This window comes from Phocoena sinus, chromosome 14, assembly GCF_008692025.1.
Source record: "Phocoena sinus isolate mPhoSin1 chromosome 14, mPhoSin1.pri, whole genome shotgun sequence".
NCBI classification, from domain to species: Eukaryota; Metazoa; Chordata; class Mammalia; order Artiodactyla; family Phocoenidae; genus Phocoena; species Phocoena sinus.
Genome location: NC_045776.1, coordinates 7,380,984 through 7,402,150, shown reverse-complemented (window position 1 = coordinate 7,402,150; position 21,167 = coordinate 7,380,984). Strand labels below are relative to the sequence as shown.

General features: G+C 39.5%; 1 protein-coding gene across 3 annotated transcripts in view; it reads right to left on the bottom strand.

Annotated features, from left to right (window-relative positions):
* The window catches only part of RTTN (rotatin), a 165,827-nt gene that overhangs the window by 7,742 nt on the left and 136,918 nt on the right, over positions 1 to 21,167 (bottom strand). Inside the window, exons 49-51 of one of the 3 annotated variants that reach the window (XM_032603244.1) lie at positions 21,011 to 21,114; positions 19,853 to 19,922; positions 18,667 to 18,796 (exon numbers count right to left, since the gene is read on the bottom strand). In XM_032603244.1, coding sequence (XP_032459135.1) covers positions 18,711 to 18,796; positions 19,853 to 19,922; positions 21,011 to 21,114 — 260 coding nt within the window. In that variant the 3' untranslated portion in view covers positions 18,667 to 18,710. Of the gene's footprint in view, positions 1 to 18,212; positions 18,797 to 19,852; positions 19,923 to 21,010; positions 21,115 to 21,167 lie in introns of those variants that run through there. The other 2 variants (XM_032603246.1, XM_032603245.1) reach the window with 2 other exon arrangements.

Genomic DNA, 21,167 nt, shown 5'->3' with positions numbered 1-21,167 from the left:
AATATGTTCTGAATGAAAATAGGTGAGCACAAAAAAGTATATGAATGTGCTTGATTCTTAGGAAGAGAAAGTCATTGTTAAAGTCAATTTGAGAGAGATAAAAATGCATTGAAAGCAGTTTATTTAGACCACGGGACTCTGAACACAGGTCCCACACAGAGCAGACACTCTCATTTGAGTCTGTGCTCTGCAAATGGCGTACGGTGTCGTTCACAATTTGTCCACAATGGATCTTTATGAATTTCCAAATTACACACTCCAGTCACATTCATAGCAGTTAATTTCAAGCTGTTCTTCAAACAAAGCATTCTCTTTCAACCTCTGTGCTTTTACATTGAAACGGGCCTCCCCTCTGGGTTTAGTGAACTGCTTCTCCCTCAGGATGAGGAGAGAGACACAGGTGCTGGAAGTGGGCAGCTGTCAGTGACCTGGAAACTGTCTATCGCAGCTACAGGACTCAGGGGAGCTGGGGGAATGTGGGCCAGAAGTTAGGCATCTCCTACAGCAGCTCTGGGGAGAAAGGCCTCACATACACTCCTGGGACCGGTGGGGTGGGGCGGAGGACAAGGCGGTACCCCAACAAAGGAATTTAGAAGGAGCCAACAAACTGTGTCTGCATTTACGCTTTGATCTGGAAATTCTACTTCTAGGAGTTTGCTCTGAACAGACACCTCTACAAGTACAAAACAACATAGGAACAGCTTTTTAATAATTGTGGCATTATTCATAATAGCAAAACATCGGGAACAACTTGATACTCATTCACGAGAAACTGGTTGAATCAAGTATGGTACATCTATATACTGGAGTACCAAGAATGAGGAAGAGCCCTCTGAACTCATGCAGAATGACTTCCAGGATACATTTTAAGTGAAAAAAAAGTACAAAAGAGTGTGTATAGCATGCTGTCCTTTCTGTAAGAAAGAAGGAATAATTTTATATATATATATATATATATATATATACTGCAAAAAGAAATACAGAAGGGATAAGTTATAAACCAGGGATGACAGTTATATGTAGGGTTGGTGGGAAGCAGCTGGAGGCAAATGGATAGGAATGAGACCTCTCTGGCTCTTCCTCTTTATATGATTTTGACTTTTGAGTTATGTATGCTTTACATATTCCAAAGAAAACAATTAAATGAAAGGATTAAAAAAATCGAACTAAAATTGACTACAAAAAAATTAACCTAAGTGTACTTCTAATATATAACCACACAGAAGAAGAAGAATTAATTCCAGCCACTTTGGAACTCAGTTCTCTGACTATAAACTTTAATACTAAGGCTATATTCTAAACACAAAATAATTGCAGTTGCAAAAAAAACCCCAAAATATTTGAACTTTACTAAGCAGTAAAGTAGGACCAACTTGTTGCTGGTGGTATCACTCATGTAGTGATTCTGAAACTATTTTGCTGGGGTTGGAGGATAGAGGAACTGAGTAGATATATTCATTCTGATGTTGTAGGGAACCAGGGTTCTCACTGTGAAAAAGAGATATACAAATATGGAATGGGAAAAGGAGAACAACTCTGTGTTCCTAAGTTAATATTAAAGTTATCAGTGTAAACTCATGAAATTTAAAAATAAGTTTTCTGGCTCTGTCCACCGAAAGGGTCTAGAAGCAGTGACAGCTGATTGGCCAAGCACAAGCCTATCTACCCCCGTCAGCTTGGTTTCTAGATCTCATTCCCTATAGTATTTTGGACAGCTATGAATATACTAGCAACATTATAGATCTGATGACACAATTGGGCACTGAGGCGCCTTTTATTTTAGCCACCAGCAGAATGAGGTCAGGTCAGTTTTCTGAATCTAATGATCTAAGGCCCTTGAAGAGGAAGCGGGAGTGGAAAGTAAAGAAGGGACCACTTCTGAGAGTGTTGTAGGTGGAGCCATCACAAAGCACACTCAGTTATGCTGTAATTTTGACAAGGTCAGTGGATATGAAAGAGCAAAACCGTAGTCTGTTGAAAATTTGGAAACATTTTTAGAAGAGATAAACATGAGCTTCTAGTAGGATATTTTATTCTTTTTCAAAGCCAATCATTTATCTCTTTATTATTCCTTAATTACCATACTTATAAAATTTTTTGTATAAGAACACCAAAAATTTCCCCATATGACCTTGCACGATCCTCTGCGGTCTGCACATGTCCTGCCGAGACTGTCAATATCCTTGGTTGTGTGACTGCTGTCATGTCAGCTTGAACAAACTGCAGTTACAGTGACAAAGAGGAACTGTTAACCACCGGATGATTCCACAATGTAGTGCATGGAATGTGGAGGAAACTTTAATTCCTCTTGGACAGGCGGCCACTTAGATCTAAAAGGACCTGAGAAATCAGGCCGATAGGGAGGCATATGGATAGTGAGAAGGAACAGTAAGAGTGAGACGAGGGTTTACAAGCAGAGCCAGGGTCTTCCCAGCAGAGGTAATAACTGAAGTTAGAGGGGTGATATGACATCTTGGGGAAAGTACACAGGAGAAAGAGCTGAAGAATGTTTATAGTAAAACTAAAGCAAAAATAACACCAATCAAACCCTAAACCTTACATTTCTAAAGGGTCCTTGAAAGATCAGAAGACAGATTTTATTGTGGGTTCAAATTCTCAGAAGTGAGAACTAGCTCATCACTGAGTAGAGGTAAAAGTGAAACATAAGTCCTTGCCACAAGTGTTTTCAACTTAGTGATCATCCTATAGCTAACAATAAATAATAACATTTCTATTCTATAAAATAGAGCACCAACAAGGTGTGCTAAATAAGAAGGAGGTCTGAAGACTAAATAAGAAAAGTTTAGCCATCTTAAGATGCTAGAAGGAGAATATTAGGGGTCCCCAAGACACACGCACACATACTGAATTCAGATATATGAAATGTCGTACCTACTAATCGAGCAGAGGGAAGGAAATTAGTGGCTGTTGCCCGAGAACTTGGGATACACGATTCTCTAAGTATGGAATAAAAGCAGACTAGCAGTTGTTTTCTTTTCAATTTAACAAGTGTATTAAACTGATCTGTGCTTGTATCAGCTCTAAGCAGAGAGGAGACAGACCTTTAACTTCACTGGATTGGAGAACGATAGCACATAATTCACATGCTTCAGGGAGTGAGGCTGGTGACCACTGTTTGGCATCCAAATGTAAAATTAGGTGAAGGATCACTGTATAGTCAGAAATACCCATGTGTGGGAGCCAGTGGACGTTCAGGCTGGAGGTGGGTGGAGCACCGCGCAGAGCAAGGTGACAGGACCCGAGATCAGGGCAGCCCTCCCGTGGCCTTGGAGCCCGAGCCCCGTGGGGTAGCTTTGGCACAGCAACACAGCCCCGCCCAGCACAGGGCATCCAAGCCCAAGCAACGCTGGAGCCTGAACGGGGTGTTCAGTAGTCAATTGGAAGATGTTTGTGTTGCTTGGTGTCACTCTCTCTCTGTTTCTAGGTATCTTCTCCAAACTCTAATATATATGCCCATGATGTGTGTGTGTGTGTGTGTGTGTGTGTGTGTGTGTGTGTGTGTGTTGTGTTGTGTTGTGTTGTGCAAGGCAGAGCTCTACTTTCTCCTGCCCTAGAGGATACTGGGGGTCAAATCCACATATTTCCAAGTCCATCCAGAGCAAACCTCTCCTTTGGGATTGAAGTACTTTTAGGACTTTTGTGGATTGTGTCTGAATACGAGTTCAAATTATACTACTTTTCTAATTTCAGAAGTAACCAGAAGGCAACCATGAGCTGAGCTAGTTTTAAGATGCCCCACGAGATCAGCACTGACTATAAGTGCCATCTTCAGCACCAGTGGTCTGGGGCAGGTGAAGTTAGCTGCCTCATCGGCTGGACTCTAGGAGCACCGTGCTCTTATTTGGTCATGTCACCTGGCAGTTCATGTGTGTATATGTTTGTCTCTGCCCTGAGGGCTGGGAGCTGCTTAACCAGAAGCTCTGTGTTTCATATCAGGGTATCCAGGCCTGGAACATAGTAAGTGTTGGATAAATGTGAGTTAAGACAAGTCTACACCGGGGGAAATGTACAGTGGCCTAGTACATAGCATTTTTCTTTTTTGAGATTTTAGATAATGATGCTCAGAAATCCAGGTATGCTTTCATGACAGCGAAATCTGAGAGGTTCTTTCTAAATTACGGCAATAGGTTAAAGGCATTTTTAAACTTTTCAATTAAAAAATGTTGGCAATTAGAGCCCTTCTTTAAGAAGCATACAGTTTCCATTTTTCTTGTTCTACCAATTTATTTCTCAGTTTGTTTCCAAGTCCTGCATCAAATAACGCTTTTCTCCTATGTTATTCATACATAACCAGAATAAGAGATAGAGCAGTCTTAAGTTGAATAGTATACCAAACAGACTTGCAAAACATATGAATGTGTATTATCAAGTTTCGTTCTGTGCATTTGTGACATGAACTTTTAAAAACCCATCATACAACATTATATAGCTTGAAACGTAAACTGAGGGATCGATTCTACAAAATCAATGAAATAAAAAGCTCCAAGTGACTACTTTTACAGTTGACAGTTTAAAAGAATAAGAAAAACTTCCACTCTCAGTGCACACATCAAATCTCACCCCAAAATCCTGGGCAGCCCATGTGGAGAAGGGGAAGGGGTACATGATCAGCAAAGTTTGAGTCATGCCTCCTATAACCACCAGAATCAATATTGCTTTCAGCAAAGGAGGTTGGGAAAACTAGATATCCACATGCAAACTATGTTCCCTCTATACTACCTTTGTTGAGTTTTTATCATGAACGGATGCTGGATTTTGCCAAAAGCTTCTTCTGCATCTATTAAGATGATCATGTCATTTTTTTAATCCTTCTTTTCGTTAATGTGTTGTATCATGTTGATTGATTTGCAGATACTAAACCATCATTGCATCCCTGGAATAAATCTCACTTGATCACAATGTACGATCCTTTTAATGTATTGCTGAATTTGGTTTGCTAATATTGTGTTGAAGATTTTCACATCTATGTTCATCAGGGATATTGCCTGTAATTTTCTTCCTTTGTAGTGTCTTTGTCCCGTTTTGGTTTCACGGTTATGCCGGTCTTATATAGAATGAGTCTGGAAATGTTCCCTCCTTTTCAATGTTTTGGAATAGTTTGAGAAGGCTAGGTATTAACTCTTCTTTAAATGTTTGGTAGACTCCCCCTGTGAAGCCATCTGATCCTGGTCTTTCGTTTATGGAAAGTTTTTTGATTAATGATTCAATTTCATTGCTAGTAATTGGTCTGTTTAGATTTTCTATTTCTTCCTGATTCAGTCTTGGAAGATTATATGTTTCTAGGAATTTATTCATTTCTTCTAGGTTGTTCAATTTATTGGCATGTAACTGTTCATAGTATTCTTAAGATTGTATTTCTGTGACACCGGTTGTAACTTCTCTTTCATTTCTAGTTTTATTTATTTGGGCCCCTGTCTCTTTTTTTCTTGATGAGTCTGAGTTAAGGTTTATCAATTTGGTTTATCTTTTAAACAGATCTTTTCATTGACCTTTTCTATTATTATTGATGGTGGTGGTGGTGGTCTCTCATTTATTTCTACTTTCTTTCTTTCCTTCCTTCTGCTAACTTTGGGCTCTGTTTGTTCTTCTTTTTCTAATTCCCTTAGGTGGAAATTTAGGTTGTTTATTTGGGATTTTTCTTGTTTCTTGAGTAGGCTTGTATCACTATAAACCTTCCTTTTAGAATTGCTTTTGCTCTGTCCCATAGATTTTGGAAAGTTACGCTTGTATTTTCATTTGTCTCAAGGTATTTAAAAATTTTTCTCTTTGATTTCTTTGTTGACCCATTGGATTTTTAGTAGCATGTTGGTTAGTCTCCACATGTTTGTGTTTTACTCCAGTGTTCTTCTTGTAATTGATTTCTAGTTTCATACCTTGTGGTCAGAAAATGATACTTGATATAATTTCAATTTTCTCAAATTTATTGAGACTTCTTTTGTGGCCTACCATGTGACCTGGGGAAAGTTCCATGTGCACTTGAAAAGAATGTGTATTGTTTTTGTATGGAATGTTCTGTAACTATCTGTGAATTCTAAATGGTCTAACGTGTCATTTAAGGCCACTCTTTCCTTATTGATTTTCTGTCTGATCTATCAACATTCATTGATGTAAGTAGGGTATTAAAGTCCCCTATTATTAATGTATTACTACCAATCTCTCCCTTTATGTCTGTTAATATTTGCTTTATATATTTAGATGCTCCTATGTTAGGTGCATGTGTTTATGAACATTATATATCTTCTTCTTGCATTGACTCCTTTATCATTATGTAATGCCCTGCTTTGTCTTTTGTCATAGACTTTGTTTTAAAGTCTATTTTGTTTGATAGGAGTATTGCTACCCCAGTTTTCTTTTCATTTCCATTTGCATGGAATATCTTTCTCCATCCTTTCATTTTCATCTGTGTGTATCTCTAGCTCTAAAGTGTGTCTCTTGTAGGCAGCATATATATGGGTCTTGTTCTTGTTTGTTTGTTATTATTCATTCAGTCACTCTACATCTTTTAATTGTAGAGTTACCTTTAAAACGATTTTAAAGGTAAAACGATTTACCTTTAAAACGATTATTGATAAGCATGTACTTATTGTCATTTTGTCACTTATTTTCTGGTTGTTTTGTAGTTCTTTCCTTAAAGTTCTTAATTTTTATATATTAAAATTTATCAATCTTATCATTATATTCAATGCTTTTTAAAATTTAGTCAAAAACAATTTTTCCTAACCATGTTCATGCTTTGGCTTTTACATATTAGTCCTTAATCATTTGGAATTGATTTTTACATATGTTGTGAAGAAGGAATACAACTTCATCTTTTCCCATATGGACAACATTTTCTCTTCTCCTATTAATCAAATTGTCTCTCCCTTCTCCATTATCTGTCATGCCACTTTGGTCATATACCAAACATGTTTTGCTTATCTCTGCACCATGTCAGACAGTTTTAATTACCATAATTTCATAAGAAATCCTGCTGCTTGGTAAGGTAAATCCCCTCCTCCTGCTATCGTTCTTCAAAAATGTCCTGGCTATCTCATTATTGTTTCATGTAGACTTCAGCATAATCTCATCAAATTCTACCAGGAATACCTTGTTGAAATTTTGGGTGGAATTGTATTAAATCTACCCGTTAATTTGAGAAGAACTGACATTTAATGATATAAAACCACCACCATTTTGTTGGTCAGAAATACGTGGGTCAGGATTCCGAGGAAGCACAGCAGAGACGGTTCTTCACCTACCGTGACATCTGGCCTCAGGTGGGAAGATGGAAAGACTGAAGGGGACTCAGTAGCTCACAGCAGGACTCGTCTGAAGGCTCCTTCATTCACATGTCTGGCTGTTGAAGCCAGCTGTCTGCTGGAAACTCAGCTGTGGCTGTCATTCAGAACATCCACTTATGGCCTCTCCATGTGGCTGCCTGGCTTTCTCACAGCACAGTGGCTTGGTTCCCGGAGAACCAAGAGGAAGCTGTATCACCTTTCACGGTCTAACCTGGGAAGTTATGTAGTATCACTTCCAGCCTAGAATCATAAACCCATTTCTGGAGGGAGAAATACCAGTCACTTTCTAAGAAAGTAGATGGGATAGTAAATACTGCTGTGGCTATCTTTGGAAAACACAGTCTGCCGCATAAGTCTCCCTGTCTATTCACATGGTATCGCTCATTTTTATGTGTTTATAATTATGACTTAATAAACATTTCTAATTTTCCCTGTAGAGATAGTGCATGTTTAGCTAGATTTACTACTCAGTACATTATATGCTCCATAACTATTGTTAATGATGGCTTCTTATTAAATGTGTTTTTAGTTGCTTGTGATGTAAAAAATGCAACTGCTTTTGAATCCAGCCACCTTGCTAAACTCCCAACTCCTAAAGTAATTTATTTAAAATTGTTTTGACTTTTTAATGTGATTATATCATCTGCAAATAATGATACTTTTATTTCTCCTTCCTAATCTTTATGATTCCAGTCAGTATTTTTTTTTTTTTTTTTTGCGGTACGCGGGCCTCTCACTGTTGTGGCCTCTCCCATTGCGGAGCACAGGCTCTGGACGTGCAGGCTCAGCGGCCATGGCTCACGGGCCCAGCCGCTCCGCGGTATGTGGGATCTTCCCGGACCGGGGCACGAACCCGTGTCCCCTGCATCGGCAGGCGGACTCTCAACCACTGCGCCACCAGGGAAGCCCAGTCAGTATTTTTTTAACCTCATTACACTGCATAGAACTTCCAATAAAATTTCAGTAGAAGTGATAATAGCAAGCCTCCTTGTGGCATTTTTTAATTGTAAGGGAATAAATACAGTCATCCCTCGATATCCACAGGGTATTGGTTACAGGACCCACACGGATACCAAAAATCCACAGATACACAAGTCTCATATAAAATGGCTTAGTATTTACATATGGACATACTCCCTCACAATTTAAATCATCTCTGGATTACTTATGACATCTAATGCTATGTAAATAACTGTAAATACAATGTAATTAGTTGCTGGTGTGTAGCAAATCAAGTTCTGCTTTTGGAATTTTCTGGAATTCTTTTTCCTAATATTTTTGATCCGCAGTTGGTTGAATCTGAGAACGCAGAACTGCAGATATGGCAGGCCAACTGTACTTCTACTGTTTCCACATTTAGAATGCTGGTGCTCTGGTTTTTAAACATACTCTTTATTGTTTAAGGTATTGCCTTCTACTTCTGATTCACTAAGAGATTTTGACATTAATTAGAATACTATCAAGTACTTTTTCTACATGTACTAAGAGAAACATATAGATATTTTTCTTTTTTTATATACAATGTCTACTTGATTTGCTAGTAACATTGTTTAGGATTTTTGTCTCTGTTCATGAGATAAGTGGCCTATACTTTTCCATTCTCATACTGTTCTGGTTTGGTTTTGGTAGCATAGTTATACTGGCTTTTTAGAATGAATTGGTATTCTTCCTTCTTTTCCTATAACTCTTGCTAAGAGTTTGAATAAAATTGGGATTGTATTGTCCTTAGAATGTTTATTAAAACTTGCCTATAAAACCATTTGTCTCGTGTTTTCTTTGTGGGAAGATGATAATCACTACTTCAGTTTCTTTAATAGCTATAGGGCTCCTAAAGTCTATTATTTTTCAGGTCAATTCTAGTAAATATTTTTCCAAGAATTTGTCCATTTATGCTTTCAAATTTGCTAGCATAGAATTGTTGATCATATTCCAGTAGTAACTCTTTATTCTACTTTATCTGTACTTATGTCCCCCTTTATATTCATTATAGCATTTGTGTTCTTCTGCTCTTTCAGTTGATCATTTATGGCAGAAATTTGTCTACTGTTTCTTTTCAAAGATCCAGTTTTTGCTTTGTTGATTTTCTACATTGTAATACCTTTGATTCTATTTCATTAACTTCTGCTCTTTTTACTATCTCTTCAACTTAATTTAGGTTTATTCTGTCATTATTTTTCTAATTCTTAAGATATACACATGGCTTATTCATTTTGAGGCCTTCTTTTAGACAGATTTAAAGCTAAAAATTTCTCAAGGATTAAAAAAGTGAGAGAACTTTCACTTTTGCTGCATCTCACAGGTCTTTTTGTATAGTTTTCATTATCATTCAGTAACTTTCCATTGGGGTTTCTTTTCATTGTGAGTTATTTAGAAGTTTGTCTTTTAATTTCCAAATACACAAAGATATCCTCCTTGTCTTTTTGTTATTAAATTTTAACTCAATTACACAGTGGCAAGAGTTCCTTCTATATGGACCTATTCTTTGAAATTTATTGGGGCTTTTTCACCTGATACTTGAATCAACTGTAAATACTTCACATGGACTGAGGAAAAAATGTGTCTTTTCTAATTCTTGGTTGCAGAATTCTGTATATATCCATTAGATTAAGGTTATCAATTTTGTTATTCAGATTTTCTATATCTTTTCTGAGTTATTGCCAACTTATCGAAAGTCAAGAGCATGGGTTGAAAGCTACTTCTGCAATACCAGGTAACCATTTTATCCTTACAGTTCTGCCACCTTGGGGTTCAAGTATTTTGAGGTTATTTTGCTAGATACATGTATTAAAATTGCCACATCTTCAGGGTTTCCCCGGTGGTGCAGTGGTTGAGAATCTGCCTGCCAATGCAGGGGACAGGGGTTCGATCCCTGGTCCCAGAAGATCCCACATGCCGCAGAGCAACTAAGCCCGCGTGCCACAACTACTGAGCCTGCGCTCTGGAGCCTGCATTCCCCTCTCAATAACAATATAGCATTCTTCTACTTGCTTTGTTCTTCTCCTCACTAATGTCCATCATGTTGATATTATCTAAACTTCTTTTCTTTCAGGTGTCTTATTGAAGTATAATATACATATAGTAACAGGTACACTTTTAAGGCTTTTTACATATGCATACACCTGTGTTACCACACCCTGGATCAAGGAATAAAATGTTATAGATCAAGACACAGAAGCCAGATGCTTGCTTTGTGCCTTTGCAGTTAACACACCCCAAAAGACTACCGTTATTATAAACTCCTGTCACCAGAGGTTAGTTCTACCTGGTATTTAACTTCATATAAGTGGAATCAACCAGTATGTTCTCTTTTGTGTCAGGCTTCTTTTGCCCAGCTTAACGTTTCTGACGTTTATCCACGATGTTGTGTTTATCAGTATTTTGTTAGTTTTTATTGCTGGGCAATACTTCATTGCATAAATACAGCACAATAGTTTTTAGCTTCTCTTGTTGACGGGCATTTAGGTTGTTTCCAGATTGGGGTTATTATCATTTTTATTGGGTTGTTTGGGGTGTTTTTGTCTTTGATATTCTTAGATTTCTGCAATGAGTGTATATATATATTTTTTCTTCCCTCTCTTCTTTGGCTTTCTATGAGCTGTTTAAGGATAAACTTTATCTTCTCTTTTTAGTATTAGGAAATTTACCGCCACATTTCTTCAAGTACTTATTTTCTTTTTATTCTTTTCCATTTCTGAGACTTCTGCCATCCAGATGTGAGCACTTCTACTTCTATTCTCCTAGTTTTTATATTTCTATTTTGTATTTCCTTACTTACTGTTGTTTTCTTCCTTCTCAAAGATTTCCTCAATCGTGTTTTCTGAGTCATTAATTCATAACTCAGCTGGATCCATTCTACTTGTCCTACCTATTGTTGTCTTTCTTTCAACCTTTATATTTGTTGTACATACTTTTTTGTACATTTTAAATGTTTTCTCATTTGGGTCTTATAGTTTTAATTTCTTTCCTTATCTCTTTAAATTTGGCTAATTTAAAATTCCTGGTTCATCTGTTTTAACATTTCTGCTTCTTTGGAAAATGTATTTCCAGCATGTGATTTTCCTTCTGAAGCGGTCGTATTCCTCTAATGTCTTGTTATTTTGACCAGTGAGCTCACTTCCTGTGGGAATGTCGGACAAGTACCGTGAAAGGTGGTGCGCTCATCTGTAGGGCCCACGTCAGCTCAAGGGGTGGAGAGTGCGGGTCCAGGGCACCCATGGATCAGGCACTTCCACACTCCAAAAACCAACCCCTGCTTGGTGAGAAGCAGCGTTAGGAAGAGACGCTTTTCCGCTGCAGTGCCCAGGCCTGGGGCTCTGAAGCGGCAGGGCACAGCAGGGCCTGATGGAGATCAGTGAGCTCCACCTGTTTTCTCAGCCCCTCGCCACTGCAGGGGTTCTGTGTTGTGGCCTTGAGTTTGCTCATGTGCACCCTAGGCCCAGAGATGTGAACGGAGGGGCAGGCACTGGTTCCCTCAAGGCAATGGCTGGTGGGAGCGAGAACAGACCCCCCATGTGTGCTTTCCCTCACACAGCCCTGCGGGGCTGTCTGCTGCCCATGACCAAAGACACGGCCTCCCCCTACACACAGCAGCTCCAAGAGCTGCCCCGTGACACCAGGGTTTGCTCACCGTTCTCGCTCTCCATCCTGGGAGTGAATTTGGGAGGAGGGACCAGCAGTCCTGATGGTTCAGCATCATTGTTAGTACCAGCCCCCGTCTCCTTGACAACTTCAAATCTTTAAATCAGACAGAGCAAATGCCATATACATTGGATCTACCAGTTCTTTTGTTTTTACGCGGGCCTCTCACTGTTGTGGGCTCTCCCGTTGCGGAGCACAGGCTCCGGACGCGCAGGCTCAGCAGCCATGGCTCATGGGCCCAGCCGCTCCGCAGCACGTGGGATCTTCCCAGACTGGGGCATGAACCCGTGTTCCCTGCATCAGCAGGCGGACTCTCAACCACTGTGCCACCAGCGAAGCCCGGATCTACCAGCTTTGAATCAGACTCTGTACACTTAAAGCTTCCCCGTTTGGGTCAAAACTCAAAATCACTGTGCAGGAGCTGTAGTATTATCCTCACCTTGCAAATGGAACTGTGTATTATCAGCTGTGGATAGGAAATATGCATGAAAAATGTAAAGTGATGCAATCACAGACTTCATTCCCTATTGCAATGGTACCAAGAGATTAAGCATTTTCCCCAATTTTAAGTCAAGTATTGAAAGCTTCCTTTCGGCCTTTACTGCTGCCCCTCCTCTCTTTCTGTGCAAAGTGGTGTCACGTTTATTTTAGTCAGGTTCTCACAGTGCCTGCTGCTGCCAAATGTGGGCACTAAGAAACAGGAACTGGAAGGAAGCTGACAGGTTATCTGTTGATTTGTGCTTTTTACACAGCATGGGTAATGCAAACTGGCTTCTTCTGTTTGTTCCACACTGCTGGGGTTGCAGCTTATATAACTTTCAGAATTTAAGGTTCTATTTGCAAAAAGCTGATACCTACATCCTGCCTCCCAAAAAGAATAGCCCAAATAAGATTCTTAGTAAGCAATGGATCTTGCAAGTTTAGACTAGAATCTTTGTTCCATGTCAGTGCTGGTTATATTTTCAAATCATATCTAAAATATTGAGGTTTTATTCCTACTCTGCTAAACTAAAAAAATATTCTAAGGATTTTAAAGTGTTTTTAAGCAGTGCTTTTTGGTTTCATTCTTTATTTTTAGAACCTAACAAAAATCTATTCTCATAAAAAACTACTTATAGTAGTGGCATTTTGACAGTCTACAGAATTTTAGCCTAATTTACATTATGAAATTCTGTAGCTTTTGTTAATAAAGTATTTTCCATATTCATCCACTCATTCATTCATTCATGTAAATAAATATAAACTGAACACCTGCTTTGTGAGGCATTGTGGGAGGCATGGAGTCACAAGCTGAGTCAGAAGTCCTGTTTTGAAGCAGACAGTGGGAACAATGACTTTATGCAAGTGAGTATAATACAAGGTGAAAAGCACTAAATGATTTAAAACTGAAAAGAAAAAAAAAAAAAAAAATGACTAAAATTGGTGTGGAAACTCAAAGAGTAAAGACTTTCCTGCCAGCTGGGGAACCTGACACAGCTTCACGGGAGACGTGACATTTGATCTTAGCCTTTTAAAGCAGGCAGAAATGGAAACATAAAGGTGGGTGGAGGAAAGTTAGAGAATTCAATCAAAGAGGCAGGAGAAGAAAGGGCACGGATAAACAAGCCAGAGAATGTGAAGAAGGTACAAGGTAAGTTGAGAATAATGTCCAACAAGGACCCATGTCCTTTATCCTCTGGCCTTCTTTGTGTCTAATACAGGGAGCCAGGCAAGGATTAGCCACAAAAACAAACAAGAGGATGTTCAAAGTTTCAAGAAATCTTAGAAGCTCATAGTATAACCTCTCTTTATTGGCCACCAGAGAACGGATTTGCTAAGCTTAAACAATTCTCTCCATTTTCCCAATAAACATACCGGCCAACCAACGCCAGAGCACATGAGCACAGGGGCGAGTGGACCTCCCTCCAGCACAGGCTCCTCTGGCTTCCACTCGGCGAGTTTCATACTGACCAGGATCTGGCTGTACTTGTTCCTAAAACATCTGTACCGCTTGGACTCCTTACTGTAATTATAGAATTTGGTTAAATACTAAGGACAGCGGTAAGATGAAAAATAATTATTTCTATAAGAGCTAAGTTGGATGCTTTGCAAAGAATTAGAAACAAGGAGTCACAAATTGCTATTGAATCTGGTGAGGTGAATTAACTACAAAAGAAAGTCAGAAATAATAGAAATTTGGAAGAATTCTTGGATAAAATGGTAAAGAAAAATCTGGAAGAGGTTGAGGTTTAGATCGCTAAGTGTCTTAGTTTTTGCTCCGCTTCCAGAAACTGAAACTGGAAATTGTCCAGAGATGTGATTTATGCCCCAAAACATAACATCAGTGAAGGAACTACCTTCAAAAAAGGCCTCAGCCCTTATTAAGAGACTGGGTAATGAACACATATTTACATACTTGAAATAAATGGTAAAAGTACATATATTTTTTAATCTTCCAATTAATTTTTTGATTAATTAAACTATCACTGAGAATGCTGGTATCTGCTCAGACCAACTACTCTGTCTTCACAGCCATATTTCTCTACGATAAGCAGTGGGTTCTGACAACTGAAGGCTTTCATGTCATGGGAATAAACCCACACCAGGAAGTGATCTTACTTTATTCTCCGACAGTACTATCTCCAGTTCTAAATGCAACTAGACTTAATCACAAAGTCTAAACGCAGATCGAATAAATTCAGTAAGCATCTAACCTCTTATTTTTAATTTGGGAACATAATACTTTAACTTCTAGTTGTATCATGTTTTTCTCTTAAATCAGCTAGAACGTTGGCCAGTGGGGCAGGGATTGGTGGTTGCCTAACTGAACCCCTTGTTCCTTTCTGCCCGGCAGAGGCCTGTGTTACTAAATGTGCAGTGAGCCCCGCTGAAGGACTACAACCCCTTCGCTTCCGTTGTAGTCAACACACTGTTCTGTCCAAGGACCTAAGGGCAAGTTGTTAGACTGCTCTTTTGGGAAGCCTTCTGAAAGGGGCAATAGACAGCTGGGGGAGTTCTTTTCCTTCCAGATGTCCACGTGGCAACTTGCCGAAGGAAGAATGCATCAAAGAAGGATGGGCACTTGAGCCCCTGAGGACACTGTCAGCCAAGGACTGCACCCCACCCCAGGGTGGCGATGGGGAGCTTGCTGGCTGTGGAAAAAACCAAAAAACAGAAAAAGAAACTCCTCTCTCACTGAAGCCATTATTATTTTGGACTTTCTACTCTGCAATCATGGCTTTTCCTAAGAGATATAAGAGGTAACTTTTAATAAGAGGTATCATATCCATATACTGATTCTTTGCGATCCAATCTTTACAAATAACACCAGAAAACGATTAAAAATAGTTTTCCTCTTTATAATCTGTCTCTTCCCAGGGTAAGCCAAGGGAAGAATGTTCTAACAGAGTATCTGAGGAAGTCATGTTTCCAGAACTGCAAGCAATCTGCTACCAGAACACCAAGCATTGCTGCCCAGATGAATGAACCAAATGGGATGCAGACGCTCCAAAGGCACGGCTGCGGGCACGGGTAAGGCCACAGGGAAAGAGACGTCATTGGAAAAGAAGAAATGCATGAAAGAATTTTTCCCTTGGAGTCTACATTAAAGCACATACATTTCTCTTGGCTTTCATGTGAAATTAGTTAAAAAGAAATTTACTGAACGTTACCATATGGATCTTTTATGAAACACCGGTTTTTAAAAAAAGCAGATTTTTTTTTCTGAAGCAGATTTCCCAAATGCAGAAGGAGCAAATGAAACACAAAGATGAACGTTGTTGGGAACAGTTAAAACAGTATCTTGCCGAGCCCCTCGTGTCTCGCTGCCAAACCTCAGAATCCCAGGTCTTGGCGTGGTCTTCCCTACATCCTGAGCCCATGTATGAGGCTTGTTACCTGAGTTTTATAAGGAATTTCCTTGAGGAATAACTTCAGACTTAAGAAAAATAAGCTCTAAGTTCCCCAAAACTAAGTTTCCTAATTCACAATGGCCTTTTATCATCCATTCCCCTAATTTCCTGGATCACACAGGCCAACAACAGGTGGCAAGAGGAAAAGGTCTGCTCCCAAACTGATGGATTCTGTAAGCTAAGATTTTCTTCCGGCTGCTAAGGTTATAATTTCTTGTATTTTCCATTTTCACAATTCAAATGGAGAAAGGGCAATATTTCACCAACTGACATTCAATCAAGACAACCTGTTGAGCCGAAGAAGAAAAAGCATCAGGTCACCCAGGTGTTTAGAGGTATTTAGCACCTCTACGCAGTGCTTTGCAAGACTTAGATGACTTGCTCTAAGAGGTATTTAGAAGAAGAAAAAGCATCAGGTCACCCAGGTATTTAGAGGTATTTAGCACCTCTATGCAGTGCTTTGCAAGACTTAGATGACTTGCTCTAAGAGGTATTTAGAAGAAGAAAAAGCATCAGGTCACCCAGGTATTTAGAGGTATTTAGCACCTCTATGCAGTGCTTTGCAAGACTTAGACGACTTGCTCAATGTCTGTGCCTTTAGCGACCTCAGGACTGTGGATGTGCACTTCCACCAGAAACGGATGATCTTTTTGGAATGTGGGAGCCTTAGTTCTGACAACAAAACTCACTTTCCAGCACATCCCCCTCCCCAAAGGGAGAGAAGCATTGCAAGGACACAGAAGAGTTAATGCTTTAATAAAAGAGAGATACATTTCTGAGACTGTAAGAATAATCAATCACTGATAACATCTAATAGACAATGAGCTATGTACCAGGTACACAGAGAGGACTGGGCACTCAATCCTCTCCCCAACTTTACAAGGTAGGTATACTTATCCCCAGTGACAGCGGGAGATATGGCCTGGAGGCTGTCCCAGGTCCCTGCAGCTGTGCAGGGTGAGGCCAGGGCTGGCCCCAGGTCCATATGACTCCAGAGCCCTATGCCCTTAACCACTTCGCCACGTTCCCCGAAAGAACTGTGGTCACACCTCGTATGGCAGGAACAGGAATGCCAGTCATTATTCTTACTCATCAATCTGCCGAATTTAAGAAACATCATGGGTCAAGCAGCAGATCCCAGGAAATGGGGGTAGACAAGGTGCAGCCACAAGACTAATGATGGAAAATATACTCATCATCTGTAGTAATTTAACACTACAAAGGAAAACTGGTGGCCTGCAATTAAATGGTCAAATTCTAGTTTTCACTCCATTATTTACAGAATACCAAAGAAAAGTACTTCCAGCTATTCACTTCTGAAAAAGATTTTAGGAAGAGTGGGGAAAGGCTCCAACTAGGTCAGCTAATTATTCTACTTGTTTCCTGTTTTCAAAACCAGGGGCTGCCTCGTCCCCCAGACTGCTCAAGGCCCTAAATACAGACACTTCAGGATCAATGTCTGCCTGCAACCTCAACTTCCCTCTTCATCACCCACAAACGGATCACCTAGCCACTGCACTCACTCACCTCTAACACAGGTACAACGGCAGTATTTTAGAGAAAGACAGATTAAACAATAAATGTTTGGAGAATAGTGCCTGTGACACAGAAAGAGCTCTTTAAACGGAAGTTACAGCGAAATCTGTTCTATCAGTCATCAATGGGGGCTTCAAGGTGATACCAAGAAAATGACATAGAGTACAAGAAACCAGGAAAAAAGGAAGAAACAATTCCTAAGATTCCTGCTCTTAGAATTCTTCAGAATACTGGCATGTCCATTGCTTCAAATTAATTTGGGCTATCCAGAAACTTCTGAACTTCCTAGACCTATTTTTCAGATCTCTAATGAATAACTTTCAGAAACCACCAATTTATCTGCTTCTATTTCAGCATTAACACATATTTTGTCCCCATGCTTCTAGCGTAAATAACATCCCATGGCTTATTTGATTAATGATAGCAATTTGCTAACAGTACTTAATAAAAAAAAGGTTTTTTTTCTTTTTCTTGTTAATCATAGTTTAATTAGAAAACTTGTTCCTAAATATGAGTGTGTATATATGTGTGTGGTGTATGTGTATGTATATGCAGGATCTTAGTTCCCCGATGAGGGACTGAACCTGGGCCACAGCAATGAAAGCGCCAAGTCCTAACCACTGGACCACCAGGGAACTCCCAATCGTAAGTTCTGAGTTCAGAACTACATGTTGGTTAAGAGTTATGTGAGGAGGTCTTGACAGAGTTGTTCCTGCTAGATTTGTCACATTCCTGTTCTTCATGATGTTCTGAGCTGAGACAGAATCTGAACCCAGGCCACGGTACATGACCATAAACACTATTTCTCCCTTTTTTATTACACAACATTTCAGAGGTTGAAAGGTGAAAATAATAAAATATAACACATTTATAAATCATATGGAAAGGAATTACTATCACTAAAATTTGCAAAAAGAAGCTAATCACAAAATTATACACACTTACTACAAATATTCCTTCACTGATGTGTATGCTTTGAAAAATAAGGATTTGTATGGATGAGCCAAATTTCACGTAAAAATTTTTTTAAAAAAGGAAATCAGAGCACAATGTCTTCTTTCCATTCCTAAAATTTATATTCACGAGACTGCCAAAAGCCTGTAAGCAGCAATTATTAGTCAATTTTCAGTTGCTAAAAATATTTTATTTTATTAAATAACTGATAAATAGGATTTTTACAAAACACATTGCATAGAAAAAAAAGAGTTTGTGTTCCCAGGACTCTCTATGCCCTTTGATGCAGAGGCTTAGCACGTCTTCAGGGACAGGTCTACACACAACTTGCTTCAAGGTTGGCTCACCTGTCCGGTGGCCGCTGGCTTCGGGGCAAAGCATCTCAGAGCGCTCATGAAGAGTTAAGTTGCTGCACAAGGTTTTCAAGACATTTCAAATAATAGGCATTTAGAGGAGTTTCTTCTGAGTTTAAGAAAGCTGAGACAGAAAAATGAGAGCACAGAAGAGCAATTTATTAAACTTCAGCACTGCACTGAACAGTAGACACTCACACAAACACACGTGAATAGGATTATCTGTGACAAAGTTCTATTCCAGTTCTTGAGTGCTAGCATTATAAGAATATTTTTTAATATTTAAAATATTAAACATTTTAAAAATTAAGAAGTTACGGAATTTATTACTGGTTTAGCCACAGAGTATAAACAAAAATCAATATGCCTCCATAATGGACACTATTACCTACGATCCCAAATGAATGCCTTGCTCTTTTTACGGACCACCCCTCCTACCACATAAATTCAAACATTCACTGCCTCTAGAAACTCATGGTCATAGCTAGAAACAAACCGAAGGGGGGGGGGGAACCCCAAACCAAACCACTTACAAATAAATTACACTATAAAAACATAAAAATTAATAGCCAACAGACACAGAACAGTACCGGAAAGACACAGTTCAGTACCTTAGCGGAAAAAAGGTTTAGAGAATAATGCTCACTGAAAACTGGTATCACTTAAAATGAAAAATGCACTCTGAGAGGAAAACCCTGCCTCATATCATGGTCACATCACAGGACCGAGTGGATGCAGGGGCAATGGGATCTATTCTTGGAAGACTGTAATTCAACTCCCTGAAGTTAGATCAACATTTTCTGTTCAAGGTCAGTTCTAATTGGGCCTAGTTCTTATCATGTAAGAACATACTTCAGCACAGTGGTGGCCACCGGCAAAAAGAAATGTGATACAAAAAAATGAGTTGGAGGAAGATCACTGACACGTCAAGAAAATACTGTATCTCAAACATTCATCTATTAGAACATTTTATTATTTAAAAAAATGTTACAATGAAAAACATGGACCAAGTACTGGCACACTTTACAATGCCTCAGCACAAAAGCTCCTCAAACTCAGTGTAGAACATCAGTGTAGAAAACTGCCATTTTGCTGTGAACTGTCCAAATGTATCATTAATCAGAGAATTCAGTGAACAGCTTCCAAGTTGAACTATAATCTCTTTAATAATAAAACTTACTTTTCTTTGCTGTGGAATATGCTTCATCCACTCTTCTTTTTATTGATGGATTTTTCAAAGTTGTTTTTGCCTAGGATAATATAGAGCAATCCATCAATTAGATTTATTCCCATGTGTTTAATTACCAGGATAGCACAATACTAAGTCTGCACTTGTTGACTACGCTATTAAACAGGACGCTACAGAAGAGGATAATGTAGCTGGAGATTCTACACTGCTCCAGCCCACTGTGCCACCGCCCACATCCTTCCCTATCTGACTTGATTTTTACTCTACTGTCCCATGTTCTTCCTTCCCTGCCCTTTTCCCCCTTCTCCCCCGATCTCAATTTGCTATTTTAAACTATGCCATCTCAGTTTCAGTATTTCATTATTTCCTCAAACCTCAGATTTCAGATCAAGGATACACAATACTAGCAGTCGGTCAGTTGGTCAACAAGTATTTACTGAGCGATTCCGAAGTGCATAACCCTGTGCTGAGCCCTGGGGGTACAGGGGTGACAGTGACAAGAGCAGCCTCTGTCCTCACAAGTGCTGACACCAGCCAGTGCGCACCAGGGACGGCCAGCTGCATGAGCACCGTTTGGGGATGGCCATCTATCCTAACACTGTCACCTGGCCACTACTCAGCCACTAGGTACATACAGGTATTTCTCTCAGGAGTGAGACATCTGCAATCAAAGAGAAGGCCAGAGGCCAGAGAGAGCAGGTGCAAGTCCCACCTGCTGGCCGTTCCCCTGGGGCCGGCCCTGTGTCACAGCCTTACAAGGACTGAGCTGACTTCAAAGTTCAGTGATGACGTGTCCTAGAGAAAGGCGAATCTCGCAACTGGATAAAACTTCATTGTTCGGCCTGATTTCAAGATGAGTTTTTCCTTGACACGTCTTTTAGAAGAAACAGTTCATACTAGCATTGTACCAATATGGCAAATCAAGTTATATTCACAGGGAGAATTCACTCGAGAGAGAAACACTTGGAACTGAGACACCTCCTATTGAAATGATTACATGAAAGACTTTGACAGATAGTTTACTAATGGTTTGAACGCACAAAGGCAACACTATCTTTGACTCTGATTTTTTCCTTTCTGACAGTCCCCTGACTTCCGGACAGCCTTGGTGTTTGCCCCCTAGGGACAACAACGATTTTAAAAACTGACCTTTTGGTAATTGTGAATCAAAGCCCAAAGCGCAGCTGCTCCAATCCTCTGAGCATTTTGATTCTCACTTTCCAGACAGGAAGCTAGCACACTAATGACTTTTTCTAATAATAAGCACATTAAAAGAAAAAGTTCAGTCCCAGACAATACATTGTAT